Source organism: Ochotona princeps, chromosome 14 (genome assembly GCF_030435755.1).
Source record: "Ochotona princeps isolate mOchPri1 chromosome 14, mOchPri1.hap1, whole genome shotgun sequence".
NCBI classification, from domain to species: Eukaryota; Metazoa; Chordata; class Mammalia; order Lagomorpha; family Ochotonidae; genus Ochotona; species Ochotona princeps.
Window position 1 is genome coordinate 57,618,493 of NC_080845.1, and position 23,614 is coordinate 57,642,106.

The 23,614-nt window shown below is 37.7% G+C and overlaps 1 protein-coding gene across 3 annotated transcripts in view; it reads left to right on the plus strand.

The window, feature by feature from the left end:
• GKAP1 (G kinase anchoring protein 1) overlaps positions 1-23,230 on the plus strand; it is a 68,799-nt gene extending 45,569 nt beyond the window's left edge. For all 3 annotated transcript variants that reach the window (XM_058672619.1, XM_058672620.1, XM_058672621.1), the window contains 7 exons: positions 1,449-1,471; positions 6,848-7,004; positions 13,003-13,100; positions 16,554-16,617; positions 20,384-20,454; positions 20,897-20,974; positions 22,919-23,230. In XM_058672619.1, the coding sequence (XP_058528602.1) occupies positions 1,449-1,471; positions 6,848-7,004; positions 13,003-13,100; positions 16,554-16,617; positions 20,384-20,454; positions 20,897-20,974; positions 22,919-22,966 (539 nt within the window). In that variant the 3' untranslated portion in view covers positions 22,967-23,230. The remainder of the gene's footprint in view (positions 1-1,448; positions 1,472-6,847; positions 7,005-13,002; positions 13,101-16,553; positions 16,618-20,383; positions 20,455-20,896; positions 20,975-22,918) is intronic.
• Positions 23,231-23,614: the final 384 nt, after the last annotated feature.

A 23,614-nucleotide genomic window follows, 5' to 3' on the forward strand; every position in this document is an offset into this window, starting at 1 on the left:
CCCCCTGCTATTTCCCCAGACCCAGTAGTAACAGGGGACTGGATGGGAAGTGCAGCAGCTAGGATTCCAACCAAACTCCCATCGGAGATGGTGGCTTAACTTGCTGTTCCATGATATTTTGCCTACTGTTCTGCTTTTTTAAAGTTCATTCCACAAAAACATTAATTTGAACTTTTCTGTTGTTTTTTAAAAGGCTTATTTATTTAAAAGGTAGAGGTGGACAAAGAGAGGGAGAGAAAGAGCGAGAGCAAGAGGGAGAGAGAGAGAGATCTTCCATCCATTGGTTCTCCTCCCAGATGGCTACAATGACTGGAGCTGAGCTGGTCCAAAGGCAGGAGCTAGGAGCCTCCTTTAGATCTCCACATGAGTACAGGGACCAAGCATTTACACTGCCTTCTGCTGCTTTCCCAGGTACTTAAGCAGTGACCTGGATTGGAAGTGGACCATCCAGGACTCAAACTAGCATCCATATTGGATGCTGGCACTGTTACGGTATAGTGCCAGCCCCTAAACATTTTTTACAGTTATAGAATCTGGTTTGATTTTGGATATGTTTGTATCCCCTTAGTTTTTTCTGCCTCCCCACCCTAAAATTGATACTAAACAAAATAGCTGAAAGTGAACATTTGCCCTAAAAGCTAATCTGCCACTTAGGAAACCTAATTCCTTTTCCAGCTTCCTGTTAGGTCCACATAAGGGACTAGATTGAGGTCTCTGCTCAGGCTTCAACCTGACTCAGCTCCAGTCCTTGCAAACATTTGGAAGTGAACTGGCATATGGCGGCGCTGTTTCCCTCTGTCTCTCAAATTTTTAAAAATAAAAATTTAAAAAGGAAATAACTAAGTTATATAGAATTTACATGACTAAAAATAAAGCCCTTGTTATGGATTGCATTTTCTAGAACTCATGACTTAATCTCCAAGCTGAGCAAATTGGTGCTTACATAGTGAATCTTTTTTTTTTTATATAGATTTATTTATTTTTTATTACAAAGTCAGATATACAGAGAGGAGGAGAGACAGAGGAGAAGATCTTCTCTCCGATGATTCACTCCCCAAGTGAGCTGCAACAGCCGGTACTCGCCGATCCGAAGCCGGGAACCAGGAACCTCTTCCGGGTCTCCCACGCGGGTGCAGGGTCCCAAGGCTTTGGGCCATCCTCGACTGCTTTCCCAGGCCACAAGCAGGGAGCTGGATGGGAAGTGGAGCTGCCGGGATTAGAACCGGTGCCCATATGGGATCCCGGGGCATTCAAGGCGAGGACTTAAGCCACTAGGCCATGTCACCGGGCCCCATAGTGAATCTTAAACCTAGACAATCAAATGTGAATACAAGAAAACTGATGACTTCTGTTAACTCCTGTAGTTTTAAAATTCTTTTGATTTTCACAAGTTCATACATTTTATATGTTAATTTCCTTCAATGAAGTCTCACTTTTTTTTTTTACAGATCACATTAACAAAAAGACTGAGGTAAGTTTTATTGTAACCTTTATTCTAGAAAAAATGATAATTTTAAGAATAATGCTTTAATGTTTAGTTAGCACATCTTTTTTGAGACAGTAATTTAGAAAATCCATGAGTTATCTTAAGTGAACTGAGTCATGTTTCTTACTTTGTAAAGTATAAAATACAGAACAAAGTATGATTATGTGAAATATAATCATTGTTTGACATAATCATTCTAATTTGTGTGTGAAAGCCAAAAAATGTGCATGCCAAATTGAAGATTTCAGAATGAGTAAATTTTGTATTTTAATATTTGTGAAAAACTTATTTTGAAACTGTTTTTCAAATTTGGAATCATGGAGTTTATAAGGTGAGCCATGATTGTGTAGATAAACCCATGAGTAAGAGTAACCTAAAAGGCAAAGCTATCTTAAACAATAAAGCTGAAGGAATCACAATATATATTTAAAGTCATACTACAGGGCTGTAGTAAACAGGCTAGCCTGGTAACTGATACAAGACTAGAAAAGACCACCAGTGGAACAGAATAGAACCTCTGAAGAGCATCCACATATGTACAGCCAATTAACTTTGACAACAGAACTGAAAATAATCCTGGGAGAGTGGTCAGTCTCTTCAACAAATGCTGTTGGGAAGATTGAATATTCACATGCAGAAGTGAGAAATAAGACCCTCACCTTTCACCTTATACAAAAATCAACTCTAAATGGAACAAGGACGTAAATCCGCACCCAGACATCATCAAATTACTAGAGGAAAACATAGGGAACACTCTACAAGACATATGCATAGGCAGAGACTTCTTAGAAAAGACACCAAAAACACAGCTAGTTAAAGCCAAAATAAACCAGTTGGACTACATGAAACTAAGAAGCTGTTACACAGCAGAGGAAACTGTCAATATAGTGAAGAGGCAATTGAGAGAATGGGAGAAAATCTTTGTGTACTACAACCAGGTAGGGGGCTAATATCCAGGATCTACAAAGAGCTTCAGAGACTCAACAAAAACAAAAGCAAACAACCCTGTTAAGAAATGGGCAAAAGATATAAGCATTTTTCAAAAGAAGAAATTCAGGTAGCAAATTAGACATAGGAAAAAGTGCTCAGGCTCCCTAGCTGTGCATTTGGGGAAAAGCAAATAAAAACCACATTGAGGTTCCATCTAACTCCTGTGAGAATGGCCTACATACAGAAGTCAACAACTGTTGGTAACGATTTGGGGATAAAGGAACCCTACTCTACTATTGATGGGAGTGTAGACTGTTGTAGCCACATGGAAGTCAGAATGGTGAGTGCTCAAACAACTGAAAATTGATCTGTATGACACAGGCATCTCCTTCCTGGCAGTATTTCCAAAGCAACCTGCAGCCCTATATTTGTAGCAGCACAGTTCACAATAGCAAAGGTGTGGCAACAACCCACATGTCTGTCAACAAAAGAATAGTAAAGAAGCTGGTGCATTTACTCTGTGGAATACAACTCAGCCATAAAAAGAGTAAAATCCTACCCATTTGCAACAAAATGGTTACAACTGGAGGTCATCATGCTCGGTAAGATAACCCAATTCAAAAAGGACAAATACCATATGTTCTCTTCTGAAACAGCACAGCCTTAAATAGATAACGAAGAGGTACAGGTAATCAAGTACATGCATATACTCTGACAGGTGAATGGTTCAGAGACCAGCACACTGGGAAGTAGTTACATCATGGTGCATGTCCCTACTGAGTGCAAGTTGAACTCCCATTTTGAAACATGTGAATTTACTTGTATGGCATGATCCTAGAGTTTCTATTTCTACTTATACCTAACATGTCATGATATGCTTGAATAGCAGAAAGTTAATCTTGTAACTGCTGCCAACGGACTATATGACTGTGATAATCCAGGGAATAATAGCAGCTGCAGGAGAAGCAGGGTTGGAGGGAGGACAGGAAAAGGGAGAGAGAAACTCTTATACCTACAGAACTGTGGAAAAAAAAAATGTAAAAGTAATCTAGTTATACTGCTCTTATTGTTCACCACTAGAGGGTGGTATAGCCTACGTAACTTCCTGATGTTAGGGATGTTTTTAAATCACCCTCTGCAAATCTTTTTTGTGTTTTTATTATTATCATTTTATGATATAGTTCCATAGGCCTTGGGATTTCTCTTCCTCCATCCCTTTTCAAATTCCCCCCCCCCCCGAGTTCCCCTGTATCATTACTATAGTATAGTTCTTCATACAGTCATATGTCCATCATTGCAGGCATGGACAATGGCAGAGAGTCCAGTATCCTATTGTCAAGATATAGTAAACAGTTTTACTGGGAGTCCATCTTTGATCTGGAAGTAGAGATGCATACTACATTGTATCCTCATATCTACATATGATAGTCTCCATTACACAGTTACTGTATATCCCCTTAAATGAAAAACCACAAAACAAAATCAACAACAGGAAGAAAAACAGAAATTTAGAATACCATGAAGTTAAATAACATGCTACTGGATATGATAGTCTCCACTACACAGTTACTGTACATACCCTTAAAAATGAAAAGCCACAAAACAAAACAACAGGAAAAAAAAATGAAGAACCTTGTTGAAGAAAATGATGCTACTGTATGATGTATGAGTCATTGAAGAATTTACTGACAAAGTGTTGAAGAGATGAAACTAAAAAAAAAAAAATCCATGATATAGTTTCCACTGATCTTTGTTGTAGAATGTCATGTTGTTGCAGTTGACTGAGCCAGAAATGAATTCACTCCCAGCTTAGTGCATGCATAGTCCTGTCCCATAGCCTTTGCTTCTCCACACAAAATGGCCCATTTGCCCAGATACTTGCTGTTATTGCTTGGTTGGGGTAGTTTCCGATTTGTTCTGTCCTCCTTCCTTTGCTATGGTACCAAATGTTCTCTGCAGACTCTAATGGGCTGCCATATCCTCTGTGTACATCTAGGCCTGCCATCCACTGCTCTGTCTTTTCCACTGATGAGGGCATCCCAGGCCACCTGACCCAGGGCCCCTCCCGACCCTCTACCCCTGTGGCTCATGGACCCAAGTTAGGCAACCTAGGCCCCACTCCTGGGGCTCACAGACCTGACACCCACTGTACAGGCAGGCCTAAGGACTCAGGCCAATGGCACAGGCCCCACCTGACCCCCCCCCAGGATTCATGGACCTGGCACCCCCATATATCTTTAGGGGAAATATATATATGTATATGTAATGTGTATATATTTATGTATATATATAATGTGTATATGTATGTACACACACATACATATATATGTATAATAGGCCAGGTGGCTATGCTGGCACACTGGTGTGGTTAACACAGATTTGGTATTAAGCAGGCCCAAGATGCCTGCCAGCTATTAGCTGCTTTCCTCCTAGCAGTGTAACACTTGCCTAGGTACAGTGCAACCTAGGCCACTGTCCACAGCTGGAGTTGGAAATTACAAGTATATATACATGTATAGAAACTTTGTGTGGTACCCCGTAAATATCTGCAGGTTCTTAGGTTGTTAGTTAAAAATAAATAAGATTACCAAATGAGACTTGCAGGCTTTAATTTGATTAGTAACAAAAGGTAATCTTGAAAATTTTTTATTGGTATGTAGAAATTACATAATGATTTTTAAATGTAAAAGATTAATTCAAACCTATAGTAATCAACACAGTGTAGGTACAGGCATAAAATAGGCAGATTGACAGAACAGAGTCAAGCAACAAATACTGATACTTACGTTGAGTTGATTTTGGAAAATGATACCATGATGATTCATTGGGGCAAAAAAATTGTCAGCTAATGATACTGTATATCTAACATGCGAGAGATTTAATTTGGACCCCTTCTTCACACTATGCCTGATAATTCAGAATACAAGTTAGTACCAAATATAAGAGCTAAAATTGTGGAGATCTAGAAAAAAATATAGAAGGAAATTCCTTTGACAATGATTGCTTGGATTTTGGCTTTATGAAAATTTAAGTCCTTTTTGATGGATAACAGATACCAGGAAGAAAGCAGATGCAAAAAAAGCCCTCACAGAATAGGAGAAATAGTTGTACATTATATTACATAAGCTGTATTTCTATATATAAAGTACATCAAGAACTTAAGAGGCCAGGTAACCTACAGGTATTTCTCAGTGGTTAAAATACCACTTAAGAGAACCCTGTTCTATATCAGGATGCCACGGTTCTGTTTCTGGCTGTGTTCCTTGTTCAACCTTCCTGCTAATGTACATGCTGGGAGGCAGCAGCAGGTTGTGGTTCAAATATTTGTGCCTGCCATCTTCTTGGGAGTCATGGATTGAATTTCTAGCTTTCATTTCAACTGGGCCATCCCAAGATTTGTTCATATTTAGGGAGTGAACCAGTAGATGGGAGATTTCACTCTCCGCGTGTTTCACTGTCTAGAGACCATTCAAATAAAATGTCAGTTAGCAAAATATCTCTGCAGACATTTCCCAAAAGCTGCCTGAATGTCTCACAAACACTCAAAGGGTATTTAGCATAGTCTTCAGGGACATGCAGCTAAGAACCATAGTGAGATCCCAGTTCATTGCCCACAAAGGTGGCTATAATAATAGTAAGACAGTAACAAGTGCTCCTGCCTTGTTGATTGCATCTGATAATATCTCAGAAGATTAAACATAGAGTTACCATAGCATGACACAGCAATTCTACTTGTAGATATATATTCAAGATAGTTGAAAACGTGTCCACACAAAATCTTACACATGAATGTTCATGGCAACATTATTCTTAATAGTCAAAAAGTAGAAATAGCTCAGGTGATTATCAACACAAATGAATAGAGTAATAAACCAGAATAGGCAATTCTTTGGTAATAAATAAGTGAACTATTGAATTGTGCCATAACATGGATGAACCTTTAGGACATTTTGATAAGTCAAACTAGTCAAAAATGACATGTTGTAGATATTTCATTTACATGAAATATCTGCAAATTTATAAATTGATAGCAAATTAATGTTGCCTGGGGCTGGGGAGAAAGCACTAGGAGGAATGAAGAGCGATTGCTTCTTGCTGTGATGAAAATGTTCCAAGATTGAGAGTTGATACAACTCTTAATACCTTAAACAACCATTGGCTTGCACAAATTAAATGTATGGATTGTGTACAGAGTCACAGAAACTTAAAAATCAAGCATATTCAACTCCAGAACTGGAAGAAGGAACAAAAGGACATTTCCAGCTGTATATATACTGTTTGTGTTCTGGAGTCAGTGGGTTGGTTGTCTGTTAGTTACCAGTTTCCATTCCTTCCTTCCTTCCTTTTTTTTTTATTCTTGTGACTGACTAGGTTTATTAAAGGCATGTAATTTTGTGTTGAATGCTAGTAAATCCTATTTGTTTTTGGCAGGAATTGAGTACTTCTCAGACTTTATCACATGATGGAGGATTTTTCAATAGACTGGAAGATGATGTTCATAAAATTCTTATTAGAGAAAAAAGAAGAGAGCAACTTTCAGAATATAATGGAACAGATAATGGTACAACTCCCGAACATAACCAGGCATGTAAAATAGAAATTCTGTTAAATCATAATGGAATGATGCAAATTTTTCTTTTTTTTGAAAAAAATAAGCTGTGGAATCAAATTTTGATTGTGTAAAGTACTAGCTTAGGTAATGTTTTAGTCATTATCACAAAAAGATGTAAAAACTAGTAAGGATAGAATATGCAGTTTATTCATTTATGACTGTTTATTATGTGTTATATTCTATATACTGTTAGGGACTGAGAAAACAGAACACCAACATGGTTAAGACCTTTGTGTGTTTTTTTTTTTTTTTAAAGATTTATTTTATTTTTATTACAAAGTCAGATATACTGAGAGGAGGAGAGATAGAGAGGAAGTGGAGCTGCCGGGATTAGAACTAGCGGCCATCTCTGGGATCAAGGCGAGGACCTTAGCCACTAGGCCACACCGCCAAGCCCGACCTTTGTGTTTTTTTAAGATATTTATTTATTTTTATTTGAAAAAGAGGAGAGAGAGAGACAAAGAGAGGTCCTCCATCCTCTGGTTTCACTCCCCAAGTGACCACAACGGCCAGAGGTGAGCTGATCCAAAACCAGGAGCCAGGAACAACTTCCAGTTCTCCCACAACGGTGCAGGAGCCCAAGGACTCGAGCCATCTTCCTTCTGGTTTCTCAGGCCATAAGCAGGGAGCTGGGTCGGAATTGGAACAGCCAGGACTGGAACTGACACACTTTTAGGATACTGGTGCTGCAGGCAAAGCTTTAGCTGGCTATACCACTGCACCAACCGCAGTTAAGACCCTTCTTTCCTTAGGAACTCAGAGGTAGTGAAGATAGCAGAAAATAGAATTAGAAAGGCATTATTCTGCATAAAGAAGACTCTTAAGAGATAAGCCAACAGTGAAGAAAAAAATTTTTGGATGGAGAAGGTAATAGAATTGTGGTTAGGTGAATTGTGATGAGGATAGTAAGAAGTGATGTTTGAGGTAAGAGCTGATGATGGGTAACTGTAAACTCAGAAACAGGAAGGGTTTGCAGCCAGTGAGGGAACTGTAAGAACAGTGGCCCTGAGTGATGATGACCATAGACTAAATATTGAGGAGACATTGTATGGGTAAGAAGTATAATAAAATGACTGTGTTGTATCACAACATTCAAAAATTCAAAATAAAAATTTAACAAAAAAAATGACTGTGAGGTAACATGGCTGGTTAAATAGATTGGAATTAGGTTATAAAAATCTTCTGTGAAATTAACAAGTTAGATATTTATACTACACAACAAGATAAACTGTAACCCACATATAAAGTATGGTCAGTGGTCTGCTCTTTGAAAGGCTCACAAGAATGGAACTTTTTAAAAATTAGAATGGCATTTATATATATTTTTAAAGATTTATTTTTATTGGAAGGACAGCTATATAGAGAGGAGGAGAGACAGGAAGATCTTCCGTCCGCTGGTTTACACCCAAGCAGCCGCAGTGGCTGGAGCTGAGCCCATCTGAAGCCAGGAGCCAGGAACTTCTTCCGTGTCTCCCAACGCGAGTGCAAGGTCCCAAGGCTTCCAGTTTTGCTTGACTGCCCCCCCAGGCCACAAACAGGGAGCTGGATGGGAAATGGGGCCACTGGGATTAGAACTGGTGCCCAAATAGGATCCCAGTGCCTTCAAGGCAAGGACATTTGCCGCTAGGCTACTGCACTGGGCCTGGCATTTATACTTCTAAAAATGAATAATGTGGTTTATATTCATGACACAGTATTTTTCAGCTGCATCTTTGTTGGAGAAAGAGATCCCATCCACTGGTTCACTCCCCAAATACCCACAACAGCCCCAAGCTGTGGCTAAAACCAGAAGCTGGCAACTCGGTTCAGGTCTCTGTCCCACATGGGTGGCAGGGATGTAGTCGTTTGAGTCATTACCCCACCTCAAGGGTATGTAGTAGGTGGAAGCTGGAGTCAGGAGCCAGCACTGTGGTTGTGGTAGAGTGAGGGAGAGCAGAATGATCTAATTTTATTCTCTTGGAGCAGACTATCGATATTTTAATATGGTCCTACTTTTCATGGACTTAATAATGTAGAAACTGGTATATAGAGCACTTTTTCAGTTAACTGCAGATAACATTTCTAGTGATTAGTTTTTTTGTTTTTTTAATTATATATTTTTATTTTGAAGTTTTGAATTATGTGGTACAATTTCGTATAGACTGGGATTCCCTCTCAAACTCTCATCCCCTGACAGATTTTCCCCATTTTACAATGATATAGTCCTTCATAAGAAATCAATTCCATCAGTCTTTTAAGTGTACCCCGACATTGCTGGTACAGACAGTGTCAGACAGTCCAGCATCCCATTGTCTATATATTTTCAAATTTCATTGGAAATCCATTTTTCATCTGGAAGCAGGAATGAATGTTTCATTATACACCCACATCTTGATATGGTGGACCCCAGTACCCCATTACTGTATACATTTCCATATTTGAGAAGCCATGAGACAAGGTCAACAAGGTATGAGTTAGAACAACAGCAACAATGACAAAAACAAATTACAGCACCATGAAAAAAACGCGCCACTGAGTAACCAACACATGGGTGACAAAAAGGAAACAATAAAATCTCTTGGGGAAAAAGGATGCCACTGTGTAATCCATGAACCAGCAATGAATTTGACAAGAGAAAAGAAAGTCTTTGGAATAAAACTGAGATAAGAAACATCAAAACACATGGGTTGCAGCCAAAAAAAACAAGGGAGAAATAGACTCCAATGCGATCATAGTGGGAGACCTTAATACCCTATTAACATCAGTGGACAGATCAAAAAAACAGAAACTCAGCAAAGAAACAATAGAATTCACCCAAACTCTAGAGCAAATGGACTTAGTTGACATCTATCAAACCCTTCAACCTACAGACAGAAAATATACTTTTTTTTTCATCAGTACATGGAACCCTCTCCAGAATTGACTATGTTATAGGCCACAAAACAAGCCTCAGCAAATTTTAAAAAGTTGAAATTATACCATGCATATTCTCAGACCATCATGGAGTGAAGATAGAAACCAAGGAAGACTTGAAAACACATGGAGACTGAATAGTATGTTACTAAATGAGCAATGGATTAGAGAGGAAATCAAAGGGGAAATGAAACAACTGCTTGAAACAAATGAAGGCATCAACACAACATATCAAAATTTATGGGACACAATCAAGGCGGTGCTAAGAGGAAAGTTCATCTCAATCAATGCTTATGTCAAGAAATTAGAAAAGCGGGCCCGGCAGCATGGCCTAGTGGCTAAAGTCCTCGCCTTGAACGCCCCGGGATCCCATATGGGCGCCGGTTCTAATCCCAGCAACTCCACTTCCCATCCAGCTCCCTGCTTGTGGCCTGGGAAAGCAGTCGAGGACAGCCCAATGCATTGGGACCCTGCACCCGTGTGGGAGACCCGGAAGAGGTTCCTGATTCCCGGCATCAGATCGGCGCGCACCGGCCCGTTGCGGCTCACTTGGGGAGTGAATCATCAGACGGAAGATCTTCCTCTCTGTCTCTCCTCCTCTCTGTATATCTGACTGTAATAAAATGAATAAATCTTTAAAAAAAAAAAAAGAAATTAGAAAAGCATCAAGTAGATCAGCTAACTTTACAGCTGAAGGATCCAGAAAAACAGCAGCAAAGCAACCCCAAGATTAGTAGGAAAAAAGAAATAATCAAAATAAGGAAGGAAATAAACCAAATAGAGACCAAGAGAACTATGCATAAGATCAGTGAATCGAAGAGCTGGTTCTTTGAGAAAATCAACAAAATAGATTCCCCACTAACCAAGCCATTAAAAAAAGAGAGAAAATACACATCAATAGCATCAGAGAGGAGAAAGGAGATATAACAACAGATACCTCAGAAATACAAAAAGAATCATCAGCAACTATGTGCAAACAAATCAGAAGACCTAGAAGAGATGGATAGATTTTTGAACACATCCACCAAAATTGAATCAAGAAGTCATTAACGATCTAAATAGACCAATAACATGCATTGAGATTGAATCAGTAATTAAAGCCCTACCAACCAAAAAAAAGTCCTGGACCAGATGGCTTCACTGCTAAATTCTATCAAATGCTTCAAGAGGAACTTACCCCAATCCTACACAAGCTTTTCCAAACAATAGAGAGGCAATCCTTCCAAACTCTTTCTATGAAGCCAATATCACCTTAATACCAAAGCCAGATAAACAACAGAGAAAGAGAACTACAGACCGATATCTTTGATGAACATAGATGCAGAGATCCTCAATAAAATACTAGCCAACAGGATCCAACAACAAATCAGGCAGATCATTCACCTGGACCACATGGGATTCATCCCAGGCTTGCAGGGTTGGTTCAGCATCCGCAAATCAATAAACGTGATACATCACATCAACAAATTGAAAAATAAAAACCATATGATCCTCTAGTGATTCGTTTTTGTACGTCAGTTACTTCACATAATGTGTAAGTATAATTACCTCTACCGAGAAAAAAAATTTGAACATATTAGCTTAACAAAATTATTTTGCATATTACTGAGAAAGCACGATTTCTTGGGGTTTTTTTAGTCATAATGATAACCATCAATTTTACCAGTTTTTCATTTATCTTTTTAAATTTTCTGGTAGTATATGTTTACATTTTATCATCTCTTTCAATCTTTTCCTTTTTGTTATCTGTCTTTAGTGTCCATTTCAGAAGAGCCTTCCTATTCAAAGGTGATAACCATATTTATCTACATTTAAAAAAATATTTGTATGGTTGCATTTTTTTCAAACATAAGATAATATATTGATCCATCCTTACAAATTTAATTTTATTAAAAGGAAAATTGTAAACAACAGAGTGAAACCGTCTAAAATTTCATATACAAAAAAGTCATCATTAAATTTAAGTGTATGAGGGCCTGGCACAGTGGCCTAGCAGCTGTAGTCCTCACCTTGATTGTGCTGGGATCTCGTGTGGGTGCCAGCTCTAATCCCAGCAGCTCCACTTCCCATCCAGCTCCCTGCTTGTGGCCTGGGAAAGCAGTCGAGGACGGCCCAAAGCCTTGGGACCCTGCACTTGCGTGGTAGACCCAGAGGAGGTTCCTGGCTCCTGGCTTCAGATGGGCTCAGCTCCAGCCATTGTGGTCACTTAGGGAGTGAATCATCGGAGAGACGATATTTCTCTCTGTCTCTCCTCCTCTCTGTATATCTGGCTGTAATAAAAATGAATAAATCTTTTAAAAAAAAAAGCTGTTTAAATATCAAGTCTCTTCCTGGACATTTGTGGTATTTTGCTGTTTTATGTAAGTTCCATGATCGCATAATTACTTCTTGCTTTATTATGTATGATTACTTGGTAAGTATTTTCCTAGTGGGAGTCTTTACAGTCCTACTCTATCAAAGAGTAAAATCCAATAGAAATTCGAGCTTACGAGTTATACTTAGCCTTCCCATCTACAAATATACTTTGTGTAATTTTTCAAAATTGTGTAATTTTTAGAATGACTCTTACTTAAACTTTTTACATTTTATTTTGCTGTTGATAGATTATTTACTAGTTAGTTATCAACCTGGTAATTGATATTAAAGAGCAAAGTTCCTTGTTTTTGTTTTTCATATTTTGAATGTCATTTTTCAATTCTTTTGTGTTTTCAGGATATTAACTGCTTTCCCAGAGTACTTTCACTGTGTTCATTTCCAAATAGAATTTTATTTCAAAGTTTTGATACTGTTGTAAGGAATGTTTGTATTTTGAGATTTATCATAAATATCTTATTTGTGTTGTTTGTAGTTAGGATTATATAATTGAGTTAAAGTAGTAATGTAGTGCCAAGTTTAAGGTGGCCATAGAAGAAGTAATTATTTAATTAAAATTAATTGTTTTATTTATCATTTATTTTATTTATTTATTAAATAATTAAAGTCAGGATTTTTCCTTTTCAACTTTTCAGAAGGCTTTATTACAAACCAGGATTAGGAAAATAATTTTAGCCCTAAAAAGAGTGTTATACTTTATTTTAGGAAGTGGTTTTAAAAGATGGAAGAATTGAAAGACTGAAGTTGGAACTTGAGAGAAAAGATGTTGAAATCCAGAAGCTAAAAACTGTGATCACTCAGTGGGAGGTGTGTGTCTATTTACTGCTATGAAGGAAAATTCTATAAATTGTACATTTTGTTTTTCTTACGTAAATATGCTTAATATTTGATGTTAAAAGTAATTATTTAGGTTATTTAGAATTAGGTTTTAAAACTTATTTAAAGACAGGATTGTAATAAGTTTTTTCATGATGGAAAATATATATAACGTGTCCGTTTTAAGTGTTTAGTTCTATGCCTTATTGCCTTCATGATATCACTTAATCACCACCACTGTCTGCTTCCAGAACTTTTTTCATCATCTTGACCAGAAACAACACCCAGAAAACAGCCCTCTGTTCTCATTTTCCCAGCTCTTGGTAGCCTTGTGTCTATGAATTCCATTCCCGTTACTGCATATAGTGGAATCCTACTATGTCTATCCTCCAGTGTCTGACTTAATTTGTTTAGCATGTTTTCAAGGTTCAGCCATGTTGTAGCAAGTATCAGAATTTATTCTTTTTCCATTATATGTGTATAATGCATTTTGTTCATTGTGCAGATATATGATTCTCTGCTTTCAGTTCTTGGTTACAAACTTGAAAGTCAAATAGCTGGATCATATGGTAATTCTATGTTGAACTTTTAGATGAACTACCAAACTTCTCTACAGTAGTTGTTTAGTTGTTAACATTTTATGTTCCTACCAACAGTGTACAAGTTTTCTGTTTTCTACACAACCCAGCCAATACTGATGGTGTATATAATTTATTTTAATTACAAATTGCCTGTTACTCTCATCCTAGTGTAACCTTTTAGAAAAATCTCTCTCTTTTTTTTTTTTTTACTAACAATAACTCACTTAACAATACTTCTTGAGTGCCTGGAACATGTTTTCAAGTAATAGTGGAGGAAAATGAACAAATCAAGTTCCAGCCCCAAGTGTTTTTAATTTACTTTCATACTGAACTCATGTATGTAAAAATATCAGCTCTGCTGAAATGAATTATGACTGCAGTCGCTCTTTACTTGTCACATTTTCCACTGTTTTTTACACTGAGTACAGGGAATACAAAGATGAGTTAGCACACAACGCAGAGTCCAATGGGAGGGGCAAACGTGTAAAGAGTCAGAGCATAGTGTAGGGATTGCCGTTGAAGCTTCACAGTGAGTACTGCTACTAAGAACTAGAAAACATCTCACAGAAAAGAGGATCTTGCCAGATAGAACAGTTTATATAAAAGCATGGGAGTGATACATTATAGCTCATGTTCAGAGAGATGGGAAGTTGTAGGAGGGAAGATTGGAGATTGGAAGGCATTTGGTTGAATACTGGATACTAGAACAATAAGGTAGAAGTAGCAAGCTCCAGTCTGTTTGATAGCACAATGGGATGATCGTAGTTCACATTGTTTCACTGTGTGTGAGGTATTGGAAGGCTCCTAATGTAAAGAATTAGGTTTGTTTCCGGATTTGATTTGTACTATGTACATATGTTGAAGTATTCCACCTAGCCCATAAAAATATACAGGTGTTACATGTTAATAAAAATGTGAATTTGGAGGCATTGGGTTTTGAGGAGTGCAGTAAAGGTCTTTAGAAGGAAGTGATGAAAGAATTGTTTTATAGGATGGGAGTTATAACTGAAATCCATACTAAGGAGAGTCTGGCAAAATAATAAATATTGAATGCAAGAGCAAAGTACTTCATTAATTTTGTTTTGCATTTTGAGAGGCAGAGAGACCGACACAGGAGGACACTCCCTTCTGCTGGTTTATTGCCGTCAGCCAGAGAAATAGTCCAGATGTCCCATGACAGTGGCAGGGACCCGAATAGTTGAGCATCTTCGCTGCATCCCAGGGTGTGCATTCATGTGAAACCAGAGTCAAGAGTTGGAGCTGCTAATTGATCCCTGGCACTCAGAAGTGGGATGCAGGCAGCATAACCGCTAAGCTAACTGTCTGCTCCCCTGGGCATATTTTTGCACTGGTTTGGAAAGCTAGTTGATTCCACTTTGTAGATACTGAACTTGAAATGGCTGTGATAAATGCAGATGTGCATGATTGGGACTTAGTTGGACACAGTGGAGCCACAACATACATACATGTAACTTTATCCATTCTTTATGCTCTCTTCGTGAAATGAAAAATGCTAATTAGGGCATTGTGTATTTCATATTTGCTGTTTTTAATAAATTGCATACTACTATTTTATACATTTCTTTTTCTGTGGATGCATGTATTCAGGATTGTGTGAGGCGAACGTGATAACCACTACACTACGGAAACATGTATTCAGGATTGTAACTACGAAGTTGTGCTACTTTTCATAACCTAGTGAGAGGAATTTTTCATAATTTTGCTTACTTGTAATTTTGCTTTGGGGGCTGATTTTAGACTGTAAAGTAGTGTAAGAGGTGATGCCTGTTACTGATACGGACGTGGGACAAAAGGCTTGATCAAGAGGGTGAGTTCAGTGAGATTAACAGATTGAAACCCATTGCACACTGAGAACAGTTCCATATTCACAGTAACAGTTACTTTGAGTGTTTCTTCCCTCTCATGTTCTTGTTTCCATCTGACTTGCCTCTAACATGCATATCAAAGTTTCTCAGAAGTCTTACTGACTTTCTCTTGTGGTGTTTGTTTCAATTCATTGTGCCATTTACTGAAAGCCACCTTTAATGGACTTTAATAAATATAAATGAAATAAATATAAATGAAAGCCGCCTTTAATAAATAAGTGTGTTTTACAAATTTTGCAAATCAAGTAACTTCTATGCACATCTGTATACATAGATAAGTTTCTTATATTATGTCTTCATTAGGCTTTTGTTTTTCTATAGTATGTTATATTTATTATTTAATACAGTAATGTAAATTTAAAAGAATGTTACAGCACAGGCCAAATAAAGGTAGTGAAGGCAGAAAGTCACTTACAATGTGGATGTTAATGCGGCAGAATACTTCTTGTTCATAAATGTGCAGCTGTAAAATGTAACATGGAAGAAGCTAAACCATTTGGAAAAAGAAATTTTAAAAGACTTAAAAGCTATTTCAGTAAAGCACTACTTTATAGTAGCCAAAAACTACTAACAGTAATGACTTAATCAATGCAAGAACAAAATATTGCACCTCACCTGAGAAGATATAGAAAATATATGGCTTTACAGTACTGTGTAGAACTAAATAATTTTTCTTTTGGTTTTCACCTAAACTGTTTTGATTTGTATAAGGGTTTTATTTGGAGAAGAAGATTGTTTAGTATTACTCTGGCTTTTCTTATTCTCCCTCTTTTTTCCATTCACCTGTAATATTAGTATCTTATTTTACTAAATACTTAAGTGGTAGACAGTTTTGAATGTGTCTACTTCCATCATGTTTCTGTGAAAAACAACTTACGTCATTGAGAAAGCCCAAAATTTACATCTTGACAAATTGATAGTAAATCATTGAATTTTTACTATTTATTTTAAAAAGATTTTTTTTCTTTGACTGTTAGGCAAAATATAAAGAAGTAAAAGCAAGAAACGCACAATTATTGAAAATGCTTCAGGAAGGTGAAAGTAAGTGATTTGTGTATTTTTAAACTTAAAAGTTTATCTTAAATCTGCAGGGAATCTGAAAATATATGATTTGTCAACTTACTAAAATAAAGCAGTTTCCAAGGATGATAATAATATTTTGACTAAAATCATTCTTTTACAGTACCTTAGAATTATACAAGCTTGTAATTCAAATAAGATATATCCTTGTGATTTCAATTATTATAAACTATTTGATTTTATTTAAAAAAAATCAAATCTAACATTTGCTCAGTTTTTTTTTAAGATTTATTTATTTTACTTGGAAGAATTATAGAGATGGAGAGACAGATCTTTCAACCACTGGTTCACTCCCGAAATGGCCCCGATGGCCACAGCTGGGCCTGTCTGAAGCTGGATGCCAAGTAACTTCTGGGTCTCCACATAGGTGCAGTAGTACAAAGAGCTAGGACATCCTCGCCTGCTTTCCTAGGCCATTAGTAGGGAACTGGATCAGAAGTGGAGCAGCTGGGACATGAATGACCAGCGATATGGGATGCTGGCACCACAGGTGGAGGATGAGTATGCGCTGCCACTGAGCTGGCCCAGGCTTCTGGTTTTTTTTTTTTTTTTTTTTTTTTAAGATTTATTTATTTTATTACAAAGTCAGATAACAGAGAGAAGGAGAAACAGAGAGGAAGATCTTCTGTCCAATGATTCACTCCCCAAGTGAGCTGCAATGGGCCGATGCTGTGCCGATCCAAAGCCAGGAACCAGGAACCTCTTCTGGGTCTCCCACGCGGGTGCAGGGTCCCAAAGCTTTGGGCTGTCCTCAACTGCTTTCCCAGGTCACAAACAGGGAGTTGGATGGGAAGTGGAGCAGCCGGGATTAGAACCGGCGCCCATATGGGATCCCGGGGCGTTTAAGGCGAGGACTTTAGCCGCTAGGCCACGCCGCCGGGCCCCCAGGCTTCTGTTTTGTGATTACTCAGGGAGAAGACCTGTGGCACTGTACAGTTTCCTTCATGTTCCTTTCCTTCTTGTTTCCTTCCTTCCTCAACCCTCCCCTACTACTCCTACAGTTTCGCCGGTACACTATACTTCTTGGACAAAAAATTACCAGCAAAAAGCGAAAAAATGATCAGAGATAAGATTAATGAAGTTGATGTTATATGAAGGGCCCCCATGTCAAATGTGCTTCTGAATATATACCTAATGGTACCTTGAGACTTGTGATAATTTTTTTCAGTCACAACAGAAAGGGAAATACATATTATTTTTAAAATATGGTGTAGTATGTAAACATATTATAACCATAAGACATAGATTGACATGAATTTTTTCCTAAGTAGACAAAATAACTAATTTTCCTCATTGATAATGCTGATGAAATCCCAACTCTAACTACCACTTGTAGTACCATCATCCCATGTTGGAGTACCAGTTTGAGTCCCCCAGCTACTCTACTTCCACTCCAAGTTCCTACTAATACACCTAGAAAGGCAACAGAAAATATCCCAAGTGCCTGGACCTCTGCTACCCACATGGGAGACCATATTCTGGTGTGTTCACCCTGCAATGGAAGGTGGCCCAAGTGCTTATGCCCCTGAACTCACGTGGGAGACTCAGAAGAAACTCCCAGCTCCTGGCTTCAGGAGTAAACCAGCAGATGGAAGATTCTCTAACTCTGCCTTTCAAACAAATTAAAATAATTATTAATTTCCCAGTGATTGTGTGTAATCTGAGGAGTAGAGGAACAGAAAGTATCGATTTGTAAAAAATCCCATGTCAGCTTTTACGAGGTTGTGATTTAATTCCTGGCACAATATCTGATTTTATTAAGCATAATAAAATATTCATATTAAGTCTGATTTGTGGGCCATGAACAGTGGTGGCTCAGTTAGCTAATCCTACCCTTTCAAGTGCTGAGATCTCATGTGAGCACTGGTTCATGTTCCGGCTGCTCCGCTTCCCTTCCAGTTCCCTGATTGTGGCCTGGGAAGGCAGTAGAGTATGGCCCAAAGCCTTGGGGACCCTGCACCACATGGGAGATCCAGAAGAGGTTCCTGGCTCTTGGCTCTTGGCTTTGGATCGGCTCTGGCCATTGCAGCCGCTTGGGGGGTGAACCAATGGATTCAGGAGTCTTTCTCTCTGTTTTTCCTCTCTGTGGATCTGCCTTTCCTATAAATAAAAGTATCTGCGTTTCCAATAAAAGTATTTATTTAAGAAAATTTGTGCTGTGTATTATACTAAATATCTGAATATTTGTTTGCTAAATTTTAATGGTTTTACCTCTGCAGTATTTGCTACCTTGATCTTTAAAAGTTTTGTGTTTATTTAAAGACAGAGGAAGAGACAAGCATTGAAAAGTCTTCCATCTTCTTGTTTACTCCCCCAAACACCTGCAGCAGCCAGAGCTATGCTCAGCTGGAGCCATAAGCCAGGAACTCAATGTGGCTTTTCCACCTGAGTGGTAGCGATCCAAGTACTTGAGCCATCACCTGCTGCTTCCCAGGGTGTGCGTTAGCAGGAAGTTGGAACCAGGAGCAGCGCCCAGACTTAAACACAGGCACTCTGACACAGGATGTTGGTGTTCCAACCACTGTGCTGAACACTTGCTTCCCCACCCCAGCTTTTTTCCTTAATGTTTATTTTCGTCTACTTGGAGGGTAGAGCAGAACTGCTTGGTTCACTTCCCCAATGCCTGCAACACTCAGGGCTGGTCCAGGCCAAAACTAGAAGGCCATGACTCCATCTGGGCCTCTACCTCCAAGGATACATTAGCAGGAACTGAATTGGAAACAGGGCAGCCAGGATTCAAGCCATAGGTACTCCCATATGTAGGGAAAGCAGTGACTTAACCTCCTGCCCCACAACAGCTGCCACTCCCTTGGCTTGTTTGTTCTAAGATTTATTTTTATTTGAAAGGCAGAGTTAACAGAGAAGACACAGATCTTCCATCTGCTGACCCAGATGGCTGCAATAGGCTGTACCAACTCAGTCTGAAGCCAGAAGTGAGGAGCTTCTTCTGAGTCTCCCATATGAGTGCAGGGACCCAAGTACATTGGGCCATCCTCTGCTGTTTTTCCCAGGCTACAAGCAGGGAGCGGGTTAGGAAGTGGAGCAGCTGGGAGACAAATCAGTACTCATATGGTATACTGGCACCACAGGGGAAGGCTTGGGCTACTATGCCACAATGCCTAGCCCCCTACCTTGTTTTTAAACTGAAAACTTAAGCCATTGGAAATTCTTGGCCATTTGGAGATTTCTGGAACTTAGGAAACATAGGAACTACAGATAGAAAAACCTCTAGATGAAGCAGTAGTTCTGAAAAACCAGGTATTTTATGACCGTCATGGTCACATAAGCCACATTTATCTGATAGTGTTTTATTCATGTGAAAAGTCAGAAAATAATAGTAATTTTTTTTCTTTGTAGGGTACTTACTTAGCCCAACAATTTAGCATGAAAAAGCACTCTGCATTGTTTTGAAAATTGTGGATTTTTTCCCTTACATGTGTATTTTCTATATATTTCTCCCCTTTAGTAGAGTTGGGAAAATTAATCTTCCATCCCATCTGTGTAATATTTTAAAACACAAAAGTGTAAAATATTTAAGAGAAACTATTGTTGTAACAATAAAGACCAAAAATTTGCAAATGAGAACTCAGAGATCTGCAAGAGCCTCGACATACCTTCATTAAGTTCCAAGACTAGAAATTATTGTGACTGCACTGTATCACTAGAATATTGTTTACAGAGTATGATGAGCGAAGAAACTCCATGCTGTTCTTCCTTTTTTTGTCAGTGAAAGATAAAGCAGAGATACTTCTGCAAGTTGATGAATCACAGAGTATCAAGAATGAGCTAACTATACAGGTAAGAAACTATGGAACAAACAGGGCAGATTCTCCTCAACAGTTATTTGGTCCTAAATTATGAAACTTGACTAAGCAGAAATGTAGCCAATGGACACTTAAAGACGATTATGTAAATGACACTTTACTACTGTTATATAAGGACCATTAATTGAGTCTGTTTACTGCTTGAAAGGAAGTAGGTGTGTACTAAAGAATAGGGAGAAAATTGTATTCACTGAACTGTGAATATAGAGATAAAATCAATTGAACTTAAACACTGTTGCTGGACTGGACATCCTTATTCTGACCTTGTCTGATCTACCTTGTAACAGCTAATGGGAATTGCTGAGAGGGTTCTCATATTTGCTCATCTAGTTGTTAAAAATTCATCATTGTAAAGATATATGTTAAGAATTAGAGCATCTGCCTCAAAAAGTCTTTTTCTTATTGAACAATTATAGGTTACATCACTTCATGCTGCATTAGAACAAGAAAGATCTAAAGTAAAAGTATTACAAGCAGAATTAGCCAAATACCAGGTATGCTTTTATAATTTGGAGTGTTTTCGTCACAAACAATACATTTAAAATATGTAGCATCTAGAATAAATGTCCTATTTTATTTTTGGGCCAGAATTTATCCACCAGATATAGTAATAATTATTATTTATCAAATAATTGTGTCTTTAAATGCTAAGGTTACTATACAGACTGATGTGTACAGCGATAGTGAAAGTAATTCAAGAAACTACATGGGGAAAGACACATAGTGATGTTTGTCACTATGTGAGGTTTGATCACTTGGGTACAGTTACGCCTCCTGGCTGTCTCCACTGTAGAGATGTGTTTTCTTCATTAATTAAAAAGTAATGTGTGGGGTGATGCTTTGAGACTGTCTGAATGTCCTGTTCACCCAGTGGTTCTAACATCATTGATATTTGTCTTAGTTTTTGTTTTGGTATTATTTCCCATATACATACAATCTGGAATTTAGGTCTTTTCCTGGATAAACAATACAAAATATCATGATTTTTTTTTCTGAATAGATCAGCAGAAATGATCCGTATCACATGCACATGTATTTGTATATATACATGTGTGTAATTATTAATGTGGAAACAAGTCACTCACCAGCCATTGGTGGCATAGAAAACATGAAAGTTGTTGAATCCTAGCTTTGAAATCTAATCAATTTTTGAATGAAATTTCTTTTGCTTGGGGAACTTTGAAGGAAATACTGGAATGTTTATTTTGGTTTCTTTAAAAATCTCATTGAGGGTCATAGTGCCTTTCTGTAGTAAGTTATCTACCTCAAAGAAACTGTTTGCTAAGTTTACTAATATTTTCTTGTTATATAGAAGGAACTAAATCTTAAGGATTTGTCATCACACATCTCATGTCCCACAAAACACTCACCCTGGCTTTCTCTGTATAATCTTTGTACTTTTGCTCAAGAGTGAATAGTGGCATTCTTGGGGGGTTGTTTTGAAAAGTTAATGTGGAAATGTATTTCCCAGGAGGGAAAGCTAGCTATAAGCACTCCCCCAAGAAAGGAGGGGAAGATATCAGGGTAGTTAAAAAAAGGAACACTGTCATTACTAGGTGAGCATGGGCTGCACCTGCACGGTGAGCAGCGCCCAGCTCGCGGGGGGCAGCCCCACTGGCACACTTTCTGAGCTACAGATTGTAACCCAATTAAACAGGTCTGGGATGAAGACTAGGCATCAGAGGTCTTTTAATATTACTATTTACATGATTGCACTGATCACCTAAGTTTGGCTATCTTTGGTAGAGTTTATAAAAGCGGGAAAGACCATGTAAATAATGTCAAACCATTATGTGCAGTGAAATTTAGGGATAGTGTATGAAGTTTCAAAAACTTTGCCTTTTAAGTCAAAGTAAGGCATAAAAGGTTTTGTTAAGAAGTGATTTATGTAAATGTTTTATTGTTTTAAGCTGGCTTTTTCCTTGACTCTAGTCAAAAAGGTGTTTACATATTTGTGTATGCTTCTAAGTATTAAAAGTAAAGCCTACTTTTCTACTGACTTAACAAAAGCAGAGTTCTAATTCTGTTTGTGCAAAACTAGGCAGGGCTTACTTAGCTATAAATTGAGTTATAAAAATTGTATTACTCAATAATGAACTGAATTGTCAAATTTGCTTTTTATCATATGGAACAACTTGAGTGTGTGGTTTAGTTAGTATTAATCAAAATGTTATTTTTTTAATGAGCCCTCAAAAATAAGTTAAATTGATCTCACTAATCCTAATTCAAATAGAAGTATTTTAAATTATTTTCCAAAACCTGCTTTAACCTTTTATAAAATAATGAAAATTACTTAGTAGTAGTTTGTACAACTTTATGAGAGATTCAACAATGAAATTTCTCTCCTCTCTTATGCAAAATGCATTCTCAAATGTGAAATTGTGAGAACAGTCCCAAAGTGGCATTCCCTAAAGAATGTGTTGTGTTTTTCTTTACAGGGTGGCAGAAAAGGGAAAAGAAACTCTGAGTCTGACCAGTATAGGTGATTTCATTAGCTTTTCAAGTCAACACAAAAGCTAACACTTTCAGGGTTTTACAAAATGTATATATTTAATGCTATGTAACTGCTAAACTATGCAGTTTTTGTTGAAGGAGTTAAAAGCAACTAGCTCATTATAGTCTATAATTTTATGTTCTTTTGACTTAAAGAAAAAAGAAGAAATAGAGGATTCCAGAAACTCAGTGATTATTGTTTACTATCCATCCTTATCACCTTAGTTTTTCATCAGCCAATAAAATTTACTCTTCCACATGTATGTTTGATGTTTTTTGTTCAAGAAACTGTGTGAAAATATTTTTTGCTGATTGCACAGTGATTTCATTGGATTTGTTTAGATCAGAAAAAATTTTCCAAGTACTTTCTGCAATCTTAAAGGGCATAGAAAGCCAGTAAGATATGGTTGATAACATTTAATAGTTTATGCTTAGGGAATTGGGAGGTGGTTTGTAAAATAAGCACAATGCATACTTACAATACTTATTAAAGTGTGGCATCCTGTTATTTGGAAATCGAGAAAGCTTGCGTGAGATAGATTTCAGAAGGTGTATATTCCTTTTTTTTTTTTTAAAGATTTATTCATTTTTATTGGAAGCCGTATATACAGAGAGGAGGAGAGACAGAGAGGAAGATCTTC